The following is a 23,299-nucleotide window of genomic DNA, read 5'->3' as shown; positions in this document are numbered from 1 at the left end:
TCCTTGCACACAATCATCTCCGACACATTGTTCGTGACATACACATTAGTACGTTGTAATGCCAGTACCAAACTTAATAGTTCTTTTTCGATCATGGGGTATTTCCTCTGTTGGACGTTGTGTTTCTTCGAAAAGTAACCAACTGGCAGTTCCATCCTGTCCTCATCTTTCTGTAGCAGTACAGCTCCAACTCCTATGTCACCAGCATCGATGGCAACTTTAAAAAGTGCTGAAAAGTTTGGTGTAGCTAAAATTGGTGCTGTGGTTAATGTTGCTTTCAAATGGTCGAATGCCTCCTGGCATGGTTCTGTCCACCAAAACTTTGAATTCTTCAGCAAATCAGTTAACGGTGCTAATACACTGCTGAAATTTGGAACAAACTTCCGATAGAATCCGTTTAGTCCCAAGAATCGAAGCACCTTTTTCCTCCAGGTTGGTTGTGGAAATTCCTCGATAGCTTTCGTCTTTGTGTTCCGTGGGGTCAACCTTCCATGACTGATGTTATATCCCAAGAACATCACCTCTGCTTTGGCGAATTCAGTTTTGTTTATGTTTATTACCAGTTTTGCTTCTTGTAGTTGTTCAAAGAGCTCTGCCAACTGTACCATTGATCTGTCCAGGACTTACTAAAGATCACTACATTGCCCAAATAGACTGCGGAGTTTGTTAACCCAGCCACAACTCTGTTCATGACTCTTTGGAATGTGGCGGTGCATTCTTCATTCCAAAGGGCAACACTGTAAACTGAATTAGCACATTTGGGGTTATGAAATTTCTTTCGCCGTCTCTGATGAAGGTACCTGCCAGTAACCATGCAGCAAGTCCAACTTGATGATGTAACTGGCGTATCTGATTTTCTTGATACAGTCCTCCAATCTAGGAATTGGATGTGAGTCCAATTTTGTAACGGCGTTGACCTTCCGATAATCCATGCAGAAACGATGAGTCCTGTCTGGTTTGGGAACTAAGACAATCAGCTAACTCCATTCACTCTGGCTTGGTTCGATGATATCCTCGTCAAGCATGGCCTCCACTTCCTTCTGGACCTGGATTTGGCTTTGAAAGGATTAAGCCAATAGGGATCAGGGGACCTACACAATCAATTATAATCCGCATGAAAGGTTCTTCAAATGTGGGAATTGGCAACAAAGGTGCTGGTTTTATTACCGCCTGTGGCTTACCTACCATTTGGCATGAATGACACATATGGCAAAAGTTAACCACACCTTTGTGCATTCCACACCAATAAAAGTGTTTTTGTACCTTAGCCTGAGTCTGTCATATCCCTAGGTGAGCTCCAACAAGTAGGTCATGTGCTACCTGTAACATTTCCAGTCTGTATGCTACTGGCAACACAATCTGGTGCACTTCGGCCTATTTCTTCTCTGCACTAACTTGTCGTCGACTCCAATTCCATCTTAGGTTCCAACTTTCAGATAATAGCCCTCAGGAATATTCTCTTCCACCTGTCAGAGGCAGATTTCGGAGTGCGAATACCCATATATATCTTTTATTGTCTTGTCTTGCTATTGCAAGTCTCTTAGCCTTTCAGGACTAAATACTTCGGTCTGACCCTCTGCCTGTTCAGGTTTCTCCTGCACCTTTACGTCAAACAGGGTATCCGCTAATGAACCTCAACTCCATCATCTTTCTCTTTAGTTTTCGCTGTGTGCTGTGACTTATGGAATCTGATCACGACACAGTCTGGGAAAATACCAGGATATTTCAGTTTTAACACCTCAGTTTCTTGTTTTTCTTTGGGCTTCTCAACATTAAGGTGTGTCATTCCCACCTTGGATCCTGCCAAATCATTCCCAAGAACAAAGTGAATTCCTGGAACTGACACTTGTCAATAACTTTCACTGTAACTTCCCCAGTCTTGAGTTGGCACTCCAACCCGATCTTAAATACGGGTACGTTAAATGTCCGTCCATCTGTCCCACAGATTACCACACTCTCGGGTAACAGATCAGAAAGAGTGCATATTCGCTCATCCCTTACTATCAGTGACTGGCTAGATCCTGTATCTTTCAAAATTATAACTTCTCGTCCTTCTCCCCCCTGTTCTTTCTGAGTAAACTTTGCCCACTGAAGTGAATTGTTTGTAGAAATCATGTACTAACTCCATACCCAGTCCCTGCCAAGGCTGTGCTCTCTCCTGCAGCTCCTCAATTCTTCTTGGGGTTTCCTTTACTACCTTCAATAATGCCACTGGCTTAGCTTCTTTTACCACATCTTTTCCTACAGTGCCTTTCTTGAATGACCAGCACTGTGATTTTACTTGTCCCACCTTTTGGCAGAGATAAAACACCTATTCCCAGTGCCCTTCTGAAACCACTGGCTCTGTAATTTTTTGTGTCTCTCGCCATTACAGTGAAAATACCTGAGGCCTATCATTTCCTTTCCATCCTCACAGGCTTCTTTTTAAACCTGTGGTAAGTTCTTAGCAGTGCTCTCTACTCTTGGTTTCATACTGTAGGATCTCCCCTTATACCAACTTCTATCCCTCACAGGACGAAATTCTGGCTGGAAGCTTGTTTTCTGCACCAACTGTATTCATCTGGTAATTCTGCTGCCCTTCTCACTTCCTGAACTTCCTGTTCCTCCACATGAATTGTTATCATCTCTGGAATTGAGTTTTTAAAATCCTCCAGCAGAATAATCTCTCTCAGAGCCTCAAAGATCCTATCTATTTTTAAAGCATGCATCCATCTATCAAAATGACTATGTTTAATTCTTTCAAACTCAAATTAAGTCTGACCTGGTTCCTTCTTTCTGTTTTTGAACCACTGTCTATATGCTTCTGGTACCAATTCGTAAGCACTTAAAATAGCCTCTTTAACCTCTTCATAATCTCTTGACCCCTGATCTGACAGCACAGCAAATACCTCACCAGCTCTGTCTACCAGTTTAGTTTGAACTAGCATTACCCATAAATCCTCAGACCACTCCATCTGCCTAGCCAATTTTTCAAATGAAATAAAGAAGACTTCAAAATATTTCTCTTCAAAATGTGGCAGAGTTTTGACATACCTTCTCTTTTAATCTCCATCCTGTTAACTTGAATTTGCTGATTAAGTCACAACTTCTCAAGTTCAAATTCTTTCTCTTTTTGATCAGCTAAGAACCTTCTCTGTCTTTCTTTTCCCTCTCCCTCTCTTTCTCTCTCTCTTCCCTCTCCCTTTATCTTCTCAGTCCATTTTTCTTCAATTGTAATTTAAGTTTTTCTACCTCGACTGCACTTGTCTGTTTCTCTGATACACCGAAGTGTTTGACTAATTCCGTTAAAATTTCATCTTTACTTTGGTCCTTGGTTAAACCTAAATCTAATTTCTTTGCTAATTCTAAAAGTATGGTCTTTTTCTTTCCTTCTGAACATTCTTGGCAAATTTGAGAATCATCTTCAAACCCCAGAACCTCTTTAGCAATTTTAAGAGCTATTTCTCTCACTTTTCAGTTAATCAGCCACAAGTCACCGAAATTAAACAAATTGCCTCACTTGTGTTTTATTCAAAGATCCAGGACACTTACCTGCAAGTGTTTAAATATGCTGGGCTTTCTCATACCCCAAATCTATTCAACTCTGTCTAAACCTGTTCAACTCATGAATCCGAGACCCAAACTGTTCAAATCCTGGTGATGAACCTCCAAACTGTTACGACACAAGATAAACCCCAGCTAATTCAAACCAGAAACACAGAAAAGATTTACCCCGTGTGGTAATCTGTGAAAGTTCGAGAAGCGAAGAATTATCCTTTAAGTCACTATTTAAAGTAAAAATTAACAACTTTATTCTTTTTAAGTCGAAAAAAGAATATTAATGAGCAACTATTTACAACACATTTATCTAAACCTATCTATTAAATTTTCCTGTACAACACTGTCCCAATTAAGATTTAATGAAAAATTCAAATTTCAAAACCAACCAGATGTCGAATGTTCTCTTTGTGTCTTCCTCTATAGATTTGCTCTCCAGGTCGATGTTGATGTTTTGTTTCTGTGTAAACTCCTTCTCTGGACAGGTACCGCTCAAAGAGTTCTGACTAGCAACCTACATCTGTTGGTCTTTTGGCAGTTCTCTCTCAACTGTTCAATTGTATCAAATTTAATATCCCAAAACATCAGATCGTTTCATTGGTTTTAATATCGTCAGAATACCAAATTCAAACTTAATTGGAGTTTGGTATCTTGGTGCTTAATTTAAACAGATTGGCTGAATTTGAATTTGAATTTGTTTTTGTCTCATAGCAACTCAGCCCAGTGCTAGCTGTTCTGACCAAGTGTTACATTGTTACCTTGTTCCAGACTCTGTGCCTCTCTCAGTCCTTGCTAGCTTTCAACTCTCTTAAAGGTACAGTACACCTTACCTTCATAACAACATTCTGAGTTCCTGATGCTGAGTTCCTGCAATTTGCAGATGTTCATTTGAATATTCTACACATTCTAAAAGAAACAATATATAATGGTAATTTTTCTTTGTCTCCTTAGAAACAAACATCACTAGTGTTTGGAAGAATAATAATAGATGATACACATAGAACAGATAATTGAACTTTATTTTCCTTGACCTTTAATTATGTTTGGAAGACAAGAGGATTCTGATCAAAAAGTTAAACCTCAAATGTGTGTGTGTGTGTTGTCCTGTTTATGTGGAATGGATCTCCAGCAGTCCGTGTGCAAATTCACGGAGCACATTTGAAACCCTAGATGACTGTCAAACAAGCTATGTTATCCTTGATTCTAGGTTCTAGAGATAGATTTAGGCCCAACTGATTGAATAGTTTACATAACAGTTTGTTGTCAATTATTCAGCACATGGCAAAAGTTTACTTGGTTGAAAGTAAACCTCTTCTGAGAAATCTGGGAATGGAATGGGTCACAGAATCAGAACCATAGAATGCTTACAGTACAAAAGAGGCCATTCGACCTGTCCTGCCTGTGCTGGCTGACTTCAAGCCCAACTCACCCAAATTCACTTCCCTGCCATTTCTCCTGAGCTTGCAAATGTATTTCTTCAGGTAATTTTAGAATTCACCTCTAAATCCATGATTGAATCCATCATACTGCCAGGTAGTTCGCTCCAGAACCTAACTACTCGTTACTGGTATATTCTGGTGCTTGATCTTTGTGAATACTTTGACATTATGATTGTACAATGGGTCAGATGGTCTCAGATGGTTTGAATAGCTTTTCAGTCCACACTTCTATGCTTGTCTCTTATTTATGAATGAACTGGAAGAATAGAGTCAGAAGTTACTAAAAGCATTTAATTATTGTTTGAACCTCCTCTTCCATTTGCTTGTCTGCTACCAACGGTCTTTGCAATTCTACAGATGCTCCCATCACCCCAGTATTGCAAACTTAAAATTTTCTGCATCTCAAATAAACCCTCATGGCCTCCGACAAACCCTAACTGCATCACCCTTGTCCATTCTCCTCACTCTGGTAACTTGTGCCTCATTTTCTCTCACCATTGCCAGTCATATCTGTTATAGAAATCTGAAATTTCTATATCCTTCTACATTTTGCCTCCTAATCTTTCTTAAGTGTATAGTTTAAGATCCATTTTTTGGATGCCCTCTTGGCATTTGTTCATTTAACCCAGTGTCCATTTTTTGTTCATACCTTCTGAAATGAATGAACATTTTTGCATTAATGATGCTATATCAATCAAAGTTGACCACTTGAAACTAGGCTTCTCGCAAGAGGTAACAAGTAATAGGGTTGAATTTTACTTTTTCCAGTCACTGACCTGTAAAATGGATGGCTTCCCATCAGCCCCTGCCAGTTGGAATAGCTGACATCTTTGACACAACTGGAATTTGGTTCTATCTGAATTCAACTCATTGCTATTTTGTTTTGGTAACAGAACGTGTCTGGAAGTTGACCTTAGTTTTTTTTAAAAACATAATCCTTTGTGCAGATATGGTTGAGAAATCTTTAATTGTGCTTTGTGTGGAGGGGAGAAAATTCAAATGTTGTAATCCAGTCTCCTCTCATCATAAACTCATAATCATTCCCCATATGGATAATGAACTGGCAACATAAGAGTCTCTGCAGGGTCTCATTGACTTCTGGAGCTGCATTCTGGACATGATAGGAAAGAGTGACAATCCCAGATATTTGAATGTTCTCAGCTCATAGTGGCTTGAACCGGATCAACAGAACTGCTATAATATCAGGACAGATAACTTGGTTCAGTTTCTTCCTTGCAGAAGAAGAATACCTTCTGCTTTTTGTTCATTTAACCCAGTGTCCATTTCTTTTATCACAACTTCTGAAACTAATGAACATTTTTGCATTAATGATGCTGAATCAATCAAAGTTTGTAATGCTCAGTTGACCACTTAAAACTGATTTCTCTCAGTAAAGACAGAGATAAGGTCACCATTGTGCCACCCTCTTGTTAGACACTGATATTGAGTCCACTCGCTCCTGTTCCTCATCGATAGCAAAATGTTTTAATGACCCACCTAAGCCAGGAACTGAATCCTGCCCTATCTTTAAAGAGGACCTGACTTTCTTGAGCTGGGTAGCCTTGCAATCAGACTGGCAAAAGCAACCCTCCACTCTCATTTAATGCACCCCCAGGTGAGGAAGTTTAAAAGCTGGTCTATCTCAATTCATCAGTGAATTTGAGTGTTTAGCAAAAATGTTAAGCAGGAAACAGAGAAACAAAAAGCCTCAAAATGGATTGTTTGGGCTGAATGGAGTGCTGTGGTGCTGTATCATAGATTCCCTACAGTGTGGAAGCAACCCATTTGGCCCATCCAGCTTACACCGACACTCTGAAAAGCATCCCACCCAGACTCACACCCCATGCCCGATCCCTGTAATCCTACAATTTCCCATTCCTAATCCACCAAGTCTGCATATCCCAGGATACTATGGACAATTTAGCATGACCAATCCACCTAACCTGGACTGTGGGAAGAAACTGGAGGACCCAAAGGATAGACACGGGGAGAATGTGCAAACTGCACAGAGATCAGTGTCTGAGGGTTAATTTGAAATTATTAGCACATGTGCTCATTGTGCTGACTTCCTGGGGAGGGGAGTGACCATGCCTCTGATGCAAGCCCCACTCTAGTTCCTGTTGGTCATGGAAAGAGTGTTCATGTGCAGCCAAGGTAGTTCTAATCAATGCGCTCATCTTTCCTGTACCATTGAAAGGCACAGAGAGTAGGAGAGTTTCCTGGTCAGCCATTGCTAAGAAACTAGGAGAAAGTGAGGACTGCAGATGCTGGAGATCAGAGCTGAAAAATGTGTTGCTGGAAAAGTGCAGCAGGTCAGGCAGCATCCAAGGAGCAGGAGAATCGACGTTTTGGGCATAAGCTGAAGAAGGGCTTATGCTCGAAACGTCAATTCTCCTGCTCCTTGGATGCTGCCTGACCCATTGCTAAGAAACTGCCTTGTCAGGGCATCAGTGCAATGGCACCTCCTCCTGTAAAGTCATCAAAATAACTGTGCCCAAAACTAAATGGACACAGTTGTAGAAGAAGAAGAAAAAAAGTAATTTAAGTTTCCACTCCATGCAATAAAAAGAGGACGTTTGCTACACCCTAGTATCTTGTGTTTTATCCAGCCATAGAATCAGCAGCTAGTCGAGCTAAGACACTTGCTTAGACAGAGTACATTGAGAAATTGTAAAGAAAAGGCCAAGCTAATTTCAACGTCAGAGAAGAAAAACTTTGAAATCTAATGTAGGCTTGTGTCAAGTTCAGCATACGCAAGTTCTCCATTTATTAATGTATTTTAAAAGTTCATACTGAGGAGTCATCCTCATGAACAAAGGATACTACATGATCAGACACAGGCTGCACACTGGTAGAACTCAGTAACATCATGTATGTTCATTTCCACATGGAAATCTGACTCATCCTGATTTCTGCCAGTCTTATACTTTAATATATTCCTATGTATTTCTTGATACCCATATGCTAGCTGAAGAACATGAGGAATAAGAATAACCCTCACATCTGTTACAAGGATTCACACAGATTGACATACAATATAGAAACATGCTATTTGGCTAACTCATCTATATTCCACATGAGCCAACTCCCACTCCTCCTTATCTCATCTAATCAGCATATCATCCTATTCTTTTGTTCCTCATATATATATCTAACTTCCTCTTAACTGCATCTCTTCCATTCACCTCAACTACCCCTTGAACTGGCAATTCAATGAGACTACAGCTGATTAGAACCTCAATTCCATTTTCCTGCTTTTGCTTCATTTGTCTTGAGTACCTTTGTCCATCAAAAAAGCTTTTCAAGACAAAAGTTTGCAATTCTGAATCTGTCTCTCAGGTCTATCTGAATGGAATGTTTCCTATGCCACAAACTGGCTTCATCCAGTTACAAACAGTTCCCAAATGTCTAACTAACCAGATTAATTAACAATGGTTTCTTACTCTTTTCTAGATTCATTCAGACTCGGACAAGGGAGATGGCTCCATAAAATACACCATATCAGGAGAGGGTGCTGGGACAGTATTCATTATTGATGAAATTACGGGGGATATCCATGCTACTGAGCGATTGGACCGTGAAGAGAAAACCTACTACACACTCCGTGCTCAAGCACGGGACAGGCTGACTGATAGACCTCTGGAGCCTGAATCGGAATTTATTATCAAAGTCCAGGATATTAATGATAGTGAGCCAAAATTCCTAGATGGACCATACGTTGGCAGTGTGCCTGAGTTGTCACCTGTAGGTAAGGAGAGATGATTTTTTTCATGTGTCATTTGTGCATTGATTGCTCTTGAAGTTGAACCATAGATTCACAAAGACCCCAAATGCATTTTCACGGTGCAGCTGGAAGCTCGGAATCCTATTTTTGTTCATGATTATGTCTTTGCACAGTATGACATTTGTCAATAATGGGCATTCACTTGTGCAGTCTAGCACATCAACAGTCAACATGCTTGTCTTAGATAAAAGGAAAATTATTTACCAAACCTTTGAAGGGAAGCTTCGGTCAACCACCCTAATGAAATGTTTATTGGAGTGATGTATTTTCAGAGTTGAACAAACTGAACGAATAATTGGATTTCAATGAGGTTTAAGTTTACATTGCAGTTCAAAATGGCTGACTTTTGGTTTGACTAACATTGCACTGAATTATGTGCAAATCCTTTCCTTTTGAATGGTTTGATCTACAACTTGTGAAGTAAACCATATTGTGGAAAGCAATAAATATGAAGGCACACACTTTCTGCGGCTGGTTTCTGTTTTGGTTAAATTAGTAAACCAGAAAATTTAGATCCATTTTGCTGGATTTTCAATAGTTAGCAAGATCAGGAATGTGTGTGATTTGAAAATCAGAGTTGGCATATCTGGACTTCAGTACACACTCTGATTTTCAAACAGAGAGTGAGAGGGGGTAATGGGGAAGCTGTTTGCCTCCATTTAACAATCTGTTAAACTCTAATGGGAGCTGGTTAATGGATAACCAGGATGAGAGGGGAAGTTTCAATCATGAATTCAGCAAACCTGAACAGTGCATGTCAGTGCATAATTGCTGCATACAAAGTGAGCAGAAATGACAGCACTTTTTTTTGTAAGGTGAAATATGTCAGGACCTCAGGAACCTTACTCTGGATCAATCACTTTGCATCTCTTTCAGCAGTATCACCACTGCCATGCATGGTTATGCTACTGCTCTCTTTAGCAAGATAGCACCAGGGTGCATTATGGCTGCTTGTGTGTCTTTGCTACTTGTGCCTTGTAGGCAACTCCTGCCCCCTGGAGTTAGTTGAAGCAACTCATTAGATAGTGAGGTCACCTCCTGCCCAAATCAGGCAGTTACATTTTAAAAGTGAATCAGATGGGCAGAGGGTCAGAACCCAGAAGTTACCCAGGAATAGGAGTGACAATTCCAAGTTGAATATCTGGTGCAATATTGTGTTGCCATTTAACAGTTAGCTCACATAAAAGGCAATGTTCCTTCTCTTAAAGACTGCAAACTTGCTGTTTCCTTCCACTGTTCTGTTCCTCTTGGCTAAGAACCAAGTTTCTCAAATTTCCTGATTACAACATTGCCATTATTAACTCTAAAACATTGATGAATAAAATTAATACAGTTCTCTTCTTATTTGTTTACTGATGCAAGATCAATTGTAAAATTTAAATCTGAAATGCGATTAATATACAAAATATATGTGGGGAGTGGGGAAGCAAAGTGTATTACCTCCCCGGGGTGGGGAATTGAGAATTTGGAGGAAAAAGTCTCAGGATAAGAGTCAGATTTTTCAGGATGGAGATTAGGAGACATTTTTTCACTCCATTCTCTATCCCAGATGGGAGTGAATGCTCTATCAATTAATTTGTGACTGACTTGATTTGAGTTAGTATACTGGGTTAATAAAGCTGCTGCCATTGACGTCAACTATCATAGATGGTATTTGATAAAGTGCCTCATAATTGGATGGTTAATAAATTTGTAGCTAATGGAATGGGGGCAGTGATAGCATGAGTACAAAATTGGTTACAGAAAGCAGAGAATAGTAGTTAACAGCTGTTTTTAAAAATTGAGGCAAGTTTTATTTTATTAATTTATGAGATACGGGAGTTGCTGGCTGGACCAGAGTATTGATTAGTGTACCCCAGGTTTCAGTATCAAAACTGCTGATCATTTTGGTAGAATATCAATAAACTATATTCCAAGAGGTGGATTTATGTTATGCTACCCTCTTTGTTGGGGATGTGTAAATAAGTTTAGTTTGACAGTGGCTGGCTGCTTTGAGTTAATCGTTTCTCAGTGCGGTTCACAACAGAAAAAAAGCAATGCATTTGGGAATGAATGGCACTCTTACATCTCAAGTACAAAATTAAAGACCGATGAAGATTGCAATAAATTTTGCAGCAACTGTAAATTTGATCTTGGAATATTTGAACAATCTGAAATATTGCTCTTAGTATGCACATTCTGTTCTGTCCACCACAGCAGGTCAGCATAGTAATTTAATTAGAAATAAATTAAGACACATTGGGGACAGTGGGAGAATTCAACCCAGACAAAAGAGAACATTTGTAATTATAGGACAAGGTTATATGAAGATCATAGTGCTAGTCCAGGTATCTGGAAGTCCTCAAATACGTAATAGGTATGGAAATAGACATTGATGTAATTGAGCAAGGAGATCAGCAGTTGTACGGGGCCTGATGGAAAAACAAAAGCATATGGAAGTTTAAATTAAAAGAACTGACAATATCATTTCCAGTGCTCTCAGTGGAATTGAAATTCAAAGATTCATAACTTACTTTCCTCAATGATGCAGCTGCAACCATGTCTATTAGCATTAAAGGAGAGGAGTCACATTCCCATAAACAACTCTCTTGTGGACATGATTAAAAATCACACAACACCAGGTTATAGTCCAACAGGTTTAATTGGAAGCACTAGCTTTCGGAGCGACGCTCCTTCATCAGGTGGTTAATCAAGTGATGAAGGAGCAGCACTCCGAAAGCTAGTGCTTCCAAATAAACCTGTTGGACTATAACCTGGTGTTGCGTGATTTTTAACTTTGTCAACCCAGTCCAACACCGGCATCTCCAAATCGTGAACATGATTAGTTATTCTAATCATTGTTTCAGTATCTGTGAAGTTATTGTGAGTCGAAATTACTGTTAAAGTAGAATATGATGGTGCATCCAATTACTTGTCATTCGTAGCAAAATAAAGGAATAAAGGCTACCCAATAAAAAGGAATCGGTTTAATAAGGTGGGTTAAATTGGGGTAAGCTATTTACAGTGGAGAACGGATCAGTAAGAGTATACCTGACATTGAGGAGGGGCTTTGAGAGCACAAAGTAGTCATCAAACAAAGAGACCTAAAATGATAAAAGTCTAAAGTCGAAATTAAGGAGAATGTACAATGTGCAAGAAGCAATATGTAAAGAGTTGAATATATTAAGGAGAAAGAACAGGGCAACTAAGAAGGTGAGGAGCAGTAAATGAACCACAGCCATTGTAATAATTCAACGAGCAGAAGAGCTGAATTGAATTTGTGAAGAATATATGCAAATCGTGATCAGAATGAAAGTTACCCACTGTCTCCCAGTGAAGACTTATTTTCTGACTTACCCACCAGAAGGTTATTTGTGATTGTTTTTCCCTGATATTCACGCTTGGCAAATTGTGGTATTTGCCACCTCTTTATTAGTACGTGATACTGGCTAATCGTTGTTCAATGTTAGCAGTCCTTTTTTTGTTTTTGCTTCATCCTGGGTTTTTCTAGAGATTGGTGATAGAGGGTTTGCCATCGTAGTGTATTTACAGGAGAGGCACTGTTCATAGATAACAAGAAAGAATGTATGTTGCATGATGGTAATAAAGCACATTTGGATGGCATAATTAGTAGGATCCTCATTTAGCTCAGTTGGCTAGACAGCTGATTTGCAATGTAGAGTGATGTTAACAGCATGGGTTTAGTTCCTGAATCAGCTGAAATCAACATGAAGGTCTTGCCTTCTCAACCTCACCCCTCAGGTTTAAACCAGTTATTTCTCTCTCTAGCAAGAGAGCAGCTCTCTGGAATTATGGTAACTTTATCTTTATGGTTATTTGTCTGGTGAACTATTATTGAAAGATTGCTACTCACCCAACACTTTCCATTGTTACTGGCATTGTCTGTTCTGCTGGATTAGTTTATTCACAGAGTGTTCTGTTGCTGAAGTTAAAGACGCCTGAATGAGCTGGAATGGGCTGTGCTGTTGTCTCAGTTCTCAGCATGTCTTCTCCCACAAACTTTGCTGAGTTTTATCTTCTGATCAGTCTTCCATCACGTTAGGAGTGCTTTCCAGTCAAGACAACCTCTTAAATAGTCGCAGATTTCACAATGAGTTCTGAGAGTCTCAATCACTTTTGAGATCCCTGGCTATCACACTGTTCTGAGGGATGAGATTTACATGTATTGGAAAGGCGAGGACTGATTGGGGATGGTCAACATGGCTTTTTATGGGGAAATCATGTCTCACCAACTTGATTGAGTTCTTTTAAGAAGTGAAAAGAGGATTGATGAAGGCAGAGAGGTGTACGTTGCCTATTCAGTAAGACTCTCGACAAGAGTTCACATGGTAGACTGATTAACAAGTTTAGGTCATATAGAATACTGGGAGAACTAGCCATTTGGATACAAAATTGGCTCAAAGGTGATGGTGGAAGGTTGCTTTTCAAACTTGATGCCTCTGACCAGCAGGGTTATTCATGTGAATGTTTGGATATAGAGGTATGTTTAGTAAATTTACAGATGACACCAAAATTGGAGGTGTAGTGGACAGCACAGAAGGTTGTCTCAGAATAGAACTGGACTTTGATTAGATGGGCCAATGGGCCGAGGAGTGGCAGATGGAGTTTAATTTAGATAAATATGAGGTGCTGTATTTTAGTAAGGCAAATCAGGGCAGGACTTATACTCTTAATGGTAAGGTCCTAGGGAGTGTTGCCAAGAGACCTTGGAGTGCAGGTTCATATTTCCTTGATAGTGGAATCCCAGGTAGACAGAATAGTGAAGAAGGTGATTGGTACGCTTGCCTTTATTGTTCAGTGCATTGAGTATAGGAGTTGGGAAGCCATGTTGTGGCTGTACAGGACATTGGTTAGACCATTTTTGGAATACTATGTTCAATTCTGGTCTCCCTGCTATAGGAAACATATTGTTGAACTTGAAAAGATTCAGGTAAGATTTACAAGGATGTTGCTAGGGTTGAAGGGTTTGAGCTGAATAGGCTGGGATTTTTTTTCCTGGAGTGTTGGACGCTGAGAAAAGTGACCTTACAGAGGTTTATAAAATCACGAGGGACATGGATGGACAGAATAGCCAAGATCTTTCGCCTAGGGAAGGCGAGTCCAAAATTTGAGGGCATAGATTTCAGATGAGAGGGGAAAAATTTAAAAGAGGCCTAAGGGGCAACTTTTTCATGAAGAGGGTCGAGTGTATATGGAATGAACTGCCAGAGGAAGTGGTGGAGGCTGGTACAATTACAACATATAAATGGCATTTGGATGGGTATATGAATTGGGAGAGTTTAGAGGGTTATGGGCTAAATGCAAATGGGGCTTGATTAGTTTAGGATATTTGGCCAGCATGGATGAGTTAGACAGAAGAGCCTGTTTCTGCGCTGTACATCTCTATGACTCTATGAATGTACACGTGATAATGCCTAAGTTTCTCCAGTGTTCTCTTCCATATATCTTCCCAAAGGAAACTGCAATAACTAAACCTCTGTCTTACTGTAGCCCATGACTGTGAGATGCTGTCAATGCTCAAATTATGCATTCTTTGACTCATCGTTACTATATTTGGCAATTAGCCACTTTTTTGTCTTTACCGAATTTTGAAGGCGTCGTTTGGTGTGTGGTTACTGTTGCTTCTTGGTCACAAAATAGCATTACTTTTATTCCATTGTAGATAATCTCAATAGCTTCTTGCTTCTTTCTGGGCTCTGTCATGAGGGTGGTAAGCCAAGTGACACCTTCTACTTGTTTCTCTTTGATCAGCAGCTCAGTCATGGCCTGTTACTGGACCAGTTGTTCTCTTGGAACTATTGGGATTCCTTCTGATCTATAAAGAAGTAAGGTCCAAACATGCATGCTGCCTCAAACATCAGGAATGCTGTTTGTGAAATATATAAACATTTTCAGCACTCACACATTCCTTATGCTGTAGTGTAACTTGTAGCATACTTGTGCACTTGTGGAACAATTGATCCACTTTTGTCACGTCTCCTACCTGTAGACTATAGCTTTGTCTTCTTCAGCCATGCCAACAGATTCATTCGAAGAGTAATCTCAGCATTAACACCAACCTTAAAGTCATCTGGACGGTCATTCATATAAACAATTTCTGTCAGACAGTCTCAGACCACAAACATGTTATTCTACTTAATTTTTAAACACAGTACATTGACTGCGATCTTTACAAATCTCCCTCTGAAATTGCAACATTATCCCTGACAGATCTGATTCTTTCAAATGTTTAGTGTTTTTCTGACTTGTTGTTTTGATGAAATAATGTTAGATTGCTTTAAATTTACCTTATACACTCGAGCAAATTTTTAGACTATTTTTAAAGGTTCAGTTTATAGGGTCAACTATTTCATGGGCACTAGTCTTGAGGCTATGAAATTCATACTGCAGTTTGAAGTACTGCATTATTAGCAAAAGTTGATTTGATCTCTCAACTAATCCTGGTTAAAGAAGAAAAACACAATGAATTACAGTAAAGGTAATTACCCGATAAAAGCAAAAGAAACAAGAATGAACTACTGGTCGTAAATTTTATTTATAGATAGCGGGACGAAAATTTAACATGTCAAAGTTTCATTGAAATTCTGCAAAATCAGACTGTTCAACATTGTCATGGTCCGGTATAGTGGCACACTTAAAAGGAACCATTTATGTAATTCTGGATGTGTAAGCATCTTGAGCTTGTTGGTAATTGTCGTTCAGCTTCTAACTGTCTGTGTCTTCTTAAAGCTGCAGTGGATCTTAAAGCCATAAATTCACTTGTTTAAAAATTTTCACTTTGTTCTGGACCTTCTTCTCATGGTGGGGTCTGACTCACTCTACTGCAACCATGTGCTACTTGCCACCTTATCCATTAAGTGATACTGGGGAAGGGTTGTTTGTGGTCTTTCATTAATACCAATCCTTCTTTCTCTTCACTTCTTTGGGCCTTGCTAGTGATCGGTATTAGAGAATAGTGACTGTAGAATGTTCACGAAACAGACACTATTCTTCAATTAAAAAGAAAATTGACTGTGTGGTAGCATTAACTACAACCACATCTGATCAGGCATAATCTTTAAGACCATTAACTACAAGATCATAAGACTAAGAGCAAAAGAAGACCATTCAGTCCATCAAGACTGATCCACCATTCGATGAGATCATGGCTTAAAGATCTTACAGAGTTGATGTATGTGTTTCTGCATCTTCCAGTGTAAGTGTAGGCCTCCTTGTCTCCACCACACACATTGTCCTCGGTGATCAGTGGAATGACTGGAGTTAATGTAATATGAATATTAACCACATCAAAACTATTACCTTATGCAACAGTGTCCAGTAAGAAACATTTTTCAAATTTGTATTTACAATCAGAATTGCCTGGCAAGAACAAGGAACTGCTTACCATATTTCCAGTTAAATAAAAGCTTATTATTCTGGAATGTCTACTGTCCCCACATGTTGCAGAGAGTAATAGGTCTGAAGGAAGAGTATTGCTGCTTAGGTTAATTAAGAGTAAGGTTGAACCATTTTAGTTTGACTGCAAAAATATGGCATCAATGTTCAAAAGCACACGTTTTTCTTCAAGATGTCAAGTTTAACATAACTGGGTTGCCAAATAGAAAATGAAAGTATCTTCCCAACACAGAAAATGTTAAGGGAATTTTGGATCTAAAGAGATCAAAGAATAAAAAAGAGTTTTGAACATTTCCAGAGATCATTTTGCATTAATGTGTTCATTCTCAGCTTTGCTGATTCATTCATTCCACGTTTCAAATGCTCAAAGATAAAAAAAATTGAGAGTGGCCTTTGAAATGTCAGGTAGCATTTGAAGAAACAAAGAAAGCCTTGACTGCAGTGATATTGTTTTGACCCACTATGATCCTAAGAAAAATTATTGGGTTTAGTATACAATGCCTCAGCATTAGGGTGGGCAAGATGTTATCTAACGTAATGGAAGTTAGTGTAGAGGGGCCTGGAGTATATGTTTCTTTACTTCAATGAAATGAGAACAGAATTGCACAGATTGATAAAGAGGCATTGATTATCATATATTGTATTTCTAATTTCCCCATAGCCTGTGTGGTAGACAACTTGGGTTCTATTAGGATTCTCAGCCCCTGACATCATGACAGCCTTGGTTCAAACATGACAAAACAGCTGAACTCCAGGGCTGAGGTGAGGTGAGTGTCACTATCCTTGACATCAGGCTGTGTTTGACTGAATGTAGAATCAAGAAGAGTCAAAAGGTCTGGTGCTGGAAAAGCCCAGCAGGTTAGGCACCATCTGAAGAGCAGGCGACTCAACATTTCGGGGATACGAGGGCATTGGATGTTGCCTAACCTGCTGTGCTTTTCCAGCACCACACTTTTTGACTCAGACTCTTCAGCATCTGCAGTCCTCACTTTCCCCTATGGTATCAAGAAGCCTTAAGAAAACTACACTCAGTGGGAATCAGGGGAAAGCTTTCTATTGGTTGTAGTCATAACTGGCACAAATGAAGGTTGTTGTTATTGTTGAAGGTTGGTCAACTCAGTTCCAAGACATCTCTGCGGGAGTTCCTTAGGGTAGTGTACTAGGCCTAACCATCTTCAGCTACTCCTAATGACTTCCTACATTGTAAGTGCAGATGTTCTCCAATGATTGCACGATATTTAGCACCACTACAACTGCTCCATCCAGGACAAACCAGCCTGCTCGAATGGCATCACATCTACAAACATTCATTTCCTCTATCACTAACATATGATAACAGCAGTGCATACCATCCACAAGATGCAATGCAGAAATTTTCCAAAGCTCCTCAGATATCATCTTCTAATAACCACTACCATCTAGAATGACAAGGGCAGTAAATACATGGGAACATCACCACCTTCAAGCCATTCACCATCCTAACTTGGAAATACATCATTGATGTTTCAGTGTTGCTGGGTCAAATTCCTAGAATTTCCTCGGCAACAGCATTGTAGGTCTGCCTACACCAAGCAGACTGAAACACTTGAAGAAGGCAGTTCACCACCACCTTTTCAATGACAAAAATTAATGGGTATTAAAGTCTGGCCCAACCAGCAAAGTCCATATTCTGTGAATAAATAAAAAATTCACTTTACGAATTGATCACCAAATCCTTACTGTAATATTTGATTCAAAGAAGGGAGTAGCGTCCCTAATGGCACTATGGCTTTAGGGATATTTGCCTCAATACTCCATCAGTACAATATTAAATATCAGAAGTTAAGTGGAAAATTTGCATGTTTTTCCAAGATTTTGCAAGAAGGCGAATTTGATTTGAGTGACTGGATCACCTTGATTTACTTTACATATACTAACAACAAGCAAGCATCTGCCAGAAAGATCAATGAAGGAAATTGCAAAGAAGTACTGATTAGCAAAGTATTTAATTATGTCATGAAAATTAAAGCAGGAGATACAAGTGGGCAGGTCGTGTGGCCGAGTGGTCTAAGGCGCTGGATTAAGGCTCCAGTCTCGACAGAAGCGTGGGTTCCAATCCCATCGCAACCAACGATGCAGTTGGTAAAAATGCTGCTTCGACCCCTGCTGCATTTCTGTTTATGGGCGGCACGGTGGCACAGTGGTTAGCACTGCTGCCTCACAGCTGACCTGCTGTGCTGTTCCAGCAATAAAGTTTCAACTTTGATCTCCAGCATCTGCAGACCTCACTTTCTCCTCAATACTCCATCAGTACAATATTAAATATCAGAAGTTAAGTGGAAAATTTGGATGCTTTTCCAAGATTTTGCAAGAAGGTGAATTTGATTTGAGTGACTGGATCACCTTGATTTACTTTACATATACTAACAACAAGCAAGCATCTGCCAGAAAGATCAATGAAGGAAATTGCAAAGAAGTACTGATTAGCAAAGTATTTAATTATGTCATGAAAATTAAAGCAGGAGATACAAGTAACTTTTGGTGTCACAATGTGGATATAGAAATTGAAGAGTTGTTGAAAATTTCGGGAACATTTCAGAATGGGTAATGATCCAGCCAAAGCTCCTCACATTCCATGGTCAAATACATTTAATCCTGGCAATGAATACATGTCATCTATCTGTGGTGCTGTGGAGTCCATGGACCATGTTTGTCTGGGGTGTGAGCATTTGCACTCCCTTTTTAGTTTTCTAGAGAACCTTCTCCTCCGCTTTTGGCTGCACTTCAGTCCCACACTCCTGATCTTTGGCCACCCTGTGCAGAAGGGGAGAGTAGGTCAGGGGATCTCCTCATGGGTCTGCTCCTGGGCCTGGCCAAACTGGCCATAAACAGGTCCAAGCAACGGTACATGTAGGGGGTCATTAAGGCCGACTGCTTGACTCTCTTCCGCGGCTATGTCCGAGCCTCAGTGTCTCTGGAGAAGGAGCACGCGGTGTCTACCAATTCCCTTTAGCTGTTCAGGGAGAGGTGGGCACCACAGAGATTAAATTGTTTTATTTTCCTCTCCAACTCCATTTTGATTTAAATCCCTGCCTTCCCTTTACTTTTTTTGATCACGAAGCATTGCCTTTTGATGTGAAGGGCACTGCTTGTCACTGGCTACTTGGGTGTTTCCTTTCTTCCTGATGGTGGAAATTGAGTAAAGATTTGTACACCTTATGTCTTTAACTGTGTCTCACACCTGCACACACACATCATGAGTGCTGGGGAAATATAAGCACTACCACAGTTAGGCAATAGTTTGGAGGGTAAAACATTTTATAAAAAAAGAACCAGGAAATTAGAATCTACTCAGTTGAGGCGACTGATTAAAAAAATACATGTCATTTGTTTGGAGGGGGAAAGAAAGAGAACTTGGTTTTGGTTGAAACTTTTAAAAATTGGACAAATATTGTTATGACATGGTGGTGAACCCTTCTGTTAATTAAACCAAACAGCCAGAAAAGCTCACCTCACCTTGTAATCTGTTAAAGTATGAGTGACAGAGAACTCCCAAATTCCATTATTTAAGAAAATAACATCAATTTAATTTTTAACTCAAAAAAATTAACATCAAACAACTATTCACAACTCTAAGCCCTCCTTTCTCTTAACTGCTTATTATCTACCTCCAACTCTATAACAATGTGTCGTTCCAATAAGACACTTACTAAAAAATACATCAACTGAATTTCAAAACCACACAGCAGCTGTCATTTTTCTTCTTCCGGCCAGGAATCTCCCAGGGTCGTCTTCTGCCTTTTTATTGTGACTATGTTACACATGAAAAAGTACCTTTGATAGAGAGTATTTCCTAATTTCTTTGAGAGCAAGATGTTAGACCTCCAGGCTTTTCTGTCTGGATAGCAGTTGCTGTCTCTCTAATTTTCAAAATGTCCACATTTTTACATCCCCAACATCAGATCGTTTCATTGGTTTAAAACAATAAATTCAAACCTGATTGAGTTTAAGTATCTTGGGGCATAATTTAAACTAGGAGAAAGTGAGGACTGCAGATGCTAGAGATCAAAGTCGAGAACATGGTGCTGGAAAAGCACAGCAGGTCAGACAGCATCCGAGGAGCACAAGAATCAACATTTCCTGATGAAGGGCTCATGCCCAAAATGCCGATTCTCTTGCTCCTCAGATGCTGCCTGACCTGCTGTGCTTTTCCAGCACCACACTCTAGACACATAATTTAAACTGATTAGTTACATTTGAATTGTATCAAAACACCAACCAAATCAGGTATCCATTTCATAGCCAAATGTTACATACTTTCAATTTTTCATGATTTGGAGATGCCGGTGTTGGACTGGGGTGTACAAAGTTAAAAATCACACAACACCAGATTATACTCCAACAGGTTTAATTGGAAGCACACTTGCTTTCGGAGCGATGCCTCTTCATCAGGTGATAGTGGAGGGCTCGATTGTAACACTGGAGGTGTTACGATCGAGCCCTCCACTATCACCTGATGAAGGAGTGTCGCTCCGAAAGCTCGTGTGCTTCCAATTAAACCTGTTGGACTATAACCTGGTGTTGTGTGATTGTTAACTTCAATTTTTCAGTACACTTTGGGACTGCCAACTAGTCATATACACATAGGTGTTTGTAAGCTCTCAGTTCAGAACAACATTCACTCTCTCTTAAAGGTACTGTACACACCTTCAACTTCATAACAATATTTTGACCATCCCTAAGCAAAATAAACAACAAATGTCAGAAGCAAATTATTGCAGATGCTGAAAACCTGAAATAGAAACAGAAAAAGCAGGAGAAACATGGCAGCATTTGTAGAGAGAGAAACAGAGCTTACATTATTTGAGTCCAGTGTGACACTGCTTCAGACCTTTTAATAACCAGGAATTTTGTAAACTGAGCACAAATTAGGGTCATAATCGTAGAGATGTACAGCATGGAAACAGACTCTTTGGTCCAGCTCATCCATGCTGACAAGGTATCCTAAATTAATCCAGTCCCATTTGCCAGCACTTGGCCCATATCCCTCTAACCTCTTCCTGTCCACGTATCCATCCAGATGCGTTTTAAATATTGTAATTGTACCATCCTCTATGACTTCCTCTGGCATTGGTTTAGGTGAGAGGGGAAAGATTTAAAAGGGACCTAAGGGGTAACTTTTCCATGCAGAGGGTGGTGCATAATCCAATAGATCAAAACTTCAATGTAATAAGCTGAATTGAAAATCCGAGATTTGAACCCAATGAGTTTGAAGTATTGATAAATCCAATGGTTGTTCTGTTCACCCAGTAACTGCATGCCCACCCCACCTCATGCCAATTTTACCAGTGGCGAGGATAGTGTTGGACAACCCGCTTCCCAATTTTAAGTGGACAACTTAAGCCAGCCAAGTGGCCAGCCTGACAGATTTCTCTGTGTGGGCTGGCAGTGAGTGGGGCTGCTACTCTAATAGGTCACTTTGACCTATCAAAGATGTAAAACCGCTAGGTGCACGTCATTCCACAGTACCATATACCAAACACCCCCAGTCTTCTTTGCCAGGACCTGCCAGCTTGGCACACAGACATACTGCAATACACTTTCTCAAACCCTGATCCAACACCCCACAGCTCTGTCCCAAAGTGCTGGAGTTAAGTTGTCCTCTGGTTGGAAGCTCTGTGAGGAAGGACTTCCTGATGCTGAAAGATGGAAATGGTGTCTCCAAGATTGCACCTCCAGCCTACAATAACCAATGAGTAGTTATATAACTGCAGGGTGATCTGTGAGGACTGTTATGGACTGTAACAGACTTGTCTTGGAGTGGAAGAGAGTCATCTTCATCTGTGAGGGACTGCCAATGAATGAATGAGCTTGTGAGGTTCCAAGGTCTACCCCTTAACAATCTTCTCCAATCTGCCTTTTGCAGCTGGGGTGAGGGGAGAATCCAGTGTCTTGTATAATTCATCCCATCATGTTTCATCTCTCACTGCATGTTAATGGGCCAGATATTGCATTCAGTGACCAGAATTGAGGCATTCACACACAACAGATCAGGAAATGAAAAGCACCTAAAATTGTTTTAACTCAGGCTGTTAGAAAAAGAAACTCAAGATTTTATTAAAGCAGAGCTAAAATAAAGAACAAGCTTTCAAAAAAACAGAAAATAGTGTTTGATGGAAAGCGTGTGAAATTTGTATGATTATTATGTAACAAGAGTCATTTAGTCATACAGAAGTAGAGTATCACTGAAAATAAAAGACACATTTTGTCAAAGTTGTTTACTTTGCTCTCATTAGAACATTTTGCAAGAATATTAATTTAAGGGGAAAAGCCAACATTTATGCTGAGTGAGTGGATAGTGCTGACTGGCTAACAAGTGACTCGCATGGGAGAAGCATTGTTTGGAGAATGCAGCCATTAATGCCTAGTGACAGTTATATACCTGGCTTATTTTAGGTTTTAAACACGTGGTTAATTCTTTCGATCAAGGGGTTAACTTAATAAATGAAGCAAGGGGACCACTGTCCGTTATTTTGGTGAATTTATACTGGTGCAGTACGTGTACATCTTCTTCCTGTCTGCAATGAACAGGACCCTGTGTATTAATATATGTAGCTTCCAATACATGTAACTGTGCAAGCTTGTTGCTAGCATAATCTTTTGCACACTCTAGAATATTCAACAAATGTTGTCCAATTGCAGAATTACATCTAATATCGAATAATGTGTCACACATTTCTACAAGTATGGGTTTTTGGAGTACTATCAATACCTTGCTTGTTGCAAACAGCTGGAGGAATGAACATAATCAGTTTTTGGGATATAAGGCTGAGATACATGGTATCACACAGCCATTGAAATACTTATACCACATTGCTCATTTGCAAGGTAGGCTGAACATCTGTTTGGCTCGATGGCAGCATTCTGTTAGTGATGAAGAAAGAACATGTTCACACACTGCCACTTCATCAAAAATAGCTAACCACCATTCACTGGTTCATTTCTCAAGGCAGTGTCCTAACCAATCAGAGTCGACCTGCCATTTTGAAATGTAAATGAGCTTGGCAGTTAATTGTCAATCAATATTAATGAGTGTTTGCTCCATTGCAACAGCTGTACTAATCAGAATCCAATTGCCAATTAATCAGCATTTTCCTTTCTTGCA

At 39.8% G+C, this 23,299-nt stretch overlaps 1 protein-coding gene across 1 annotated transcript in view; it reads left to right on the top strand.

Moving 5' to 3' along the window:
* The window catches only part of LOC122560006 (cadherin-22-like), an 837,716-nt gene that overhangs the window by 177,556 nt on the left and 636,861 nt on the right, over positions 1-23,299 (top strand). The window contains exon 3 of the mRNA XM_043710157.1: positions 8,430-8,724. Within this exon, the coding sequence (XP_043566092.1) occupies positions 8,430-8,724 (295 nt within the window). The remainder of the gene's footprint in view (positions 1-8,429; positions 8,725-23,299) is intronic.

The sequence above is a fragment of the Chiloscyllium plagiosum genome, chromosome 20, assembly GCF_004010195.1.
Source record: "Chiloscyllium plagiosum isolate BGI_BamShark_2017 chromosome 20, ASM401019v2, whole genome shotgun sequence".
Taxonomy (NCBI): domain Eukaryota; kingdom Metazoa; phylum Chordata; class Chondrichthyes; order Orectolobiformes; family Hemiscylliidae; genus Chiloscyllium; species Chiloscyllium plagiosum.
This window is presented reverse-complemented; position numbering and strand designations above follow the sequence as displayed.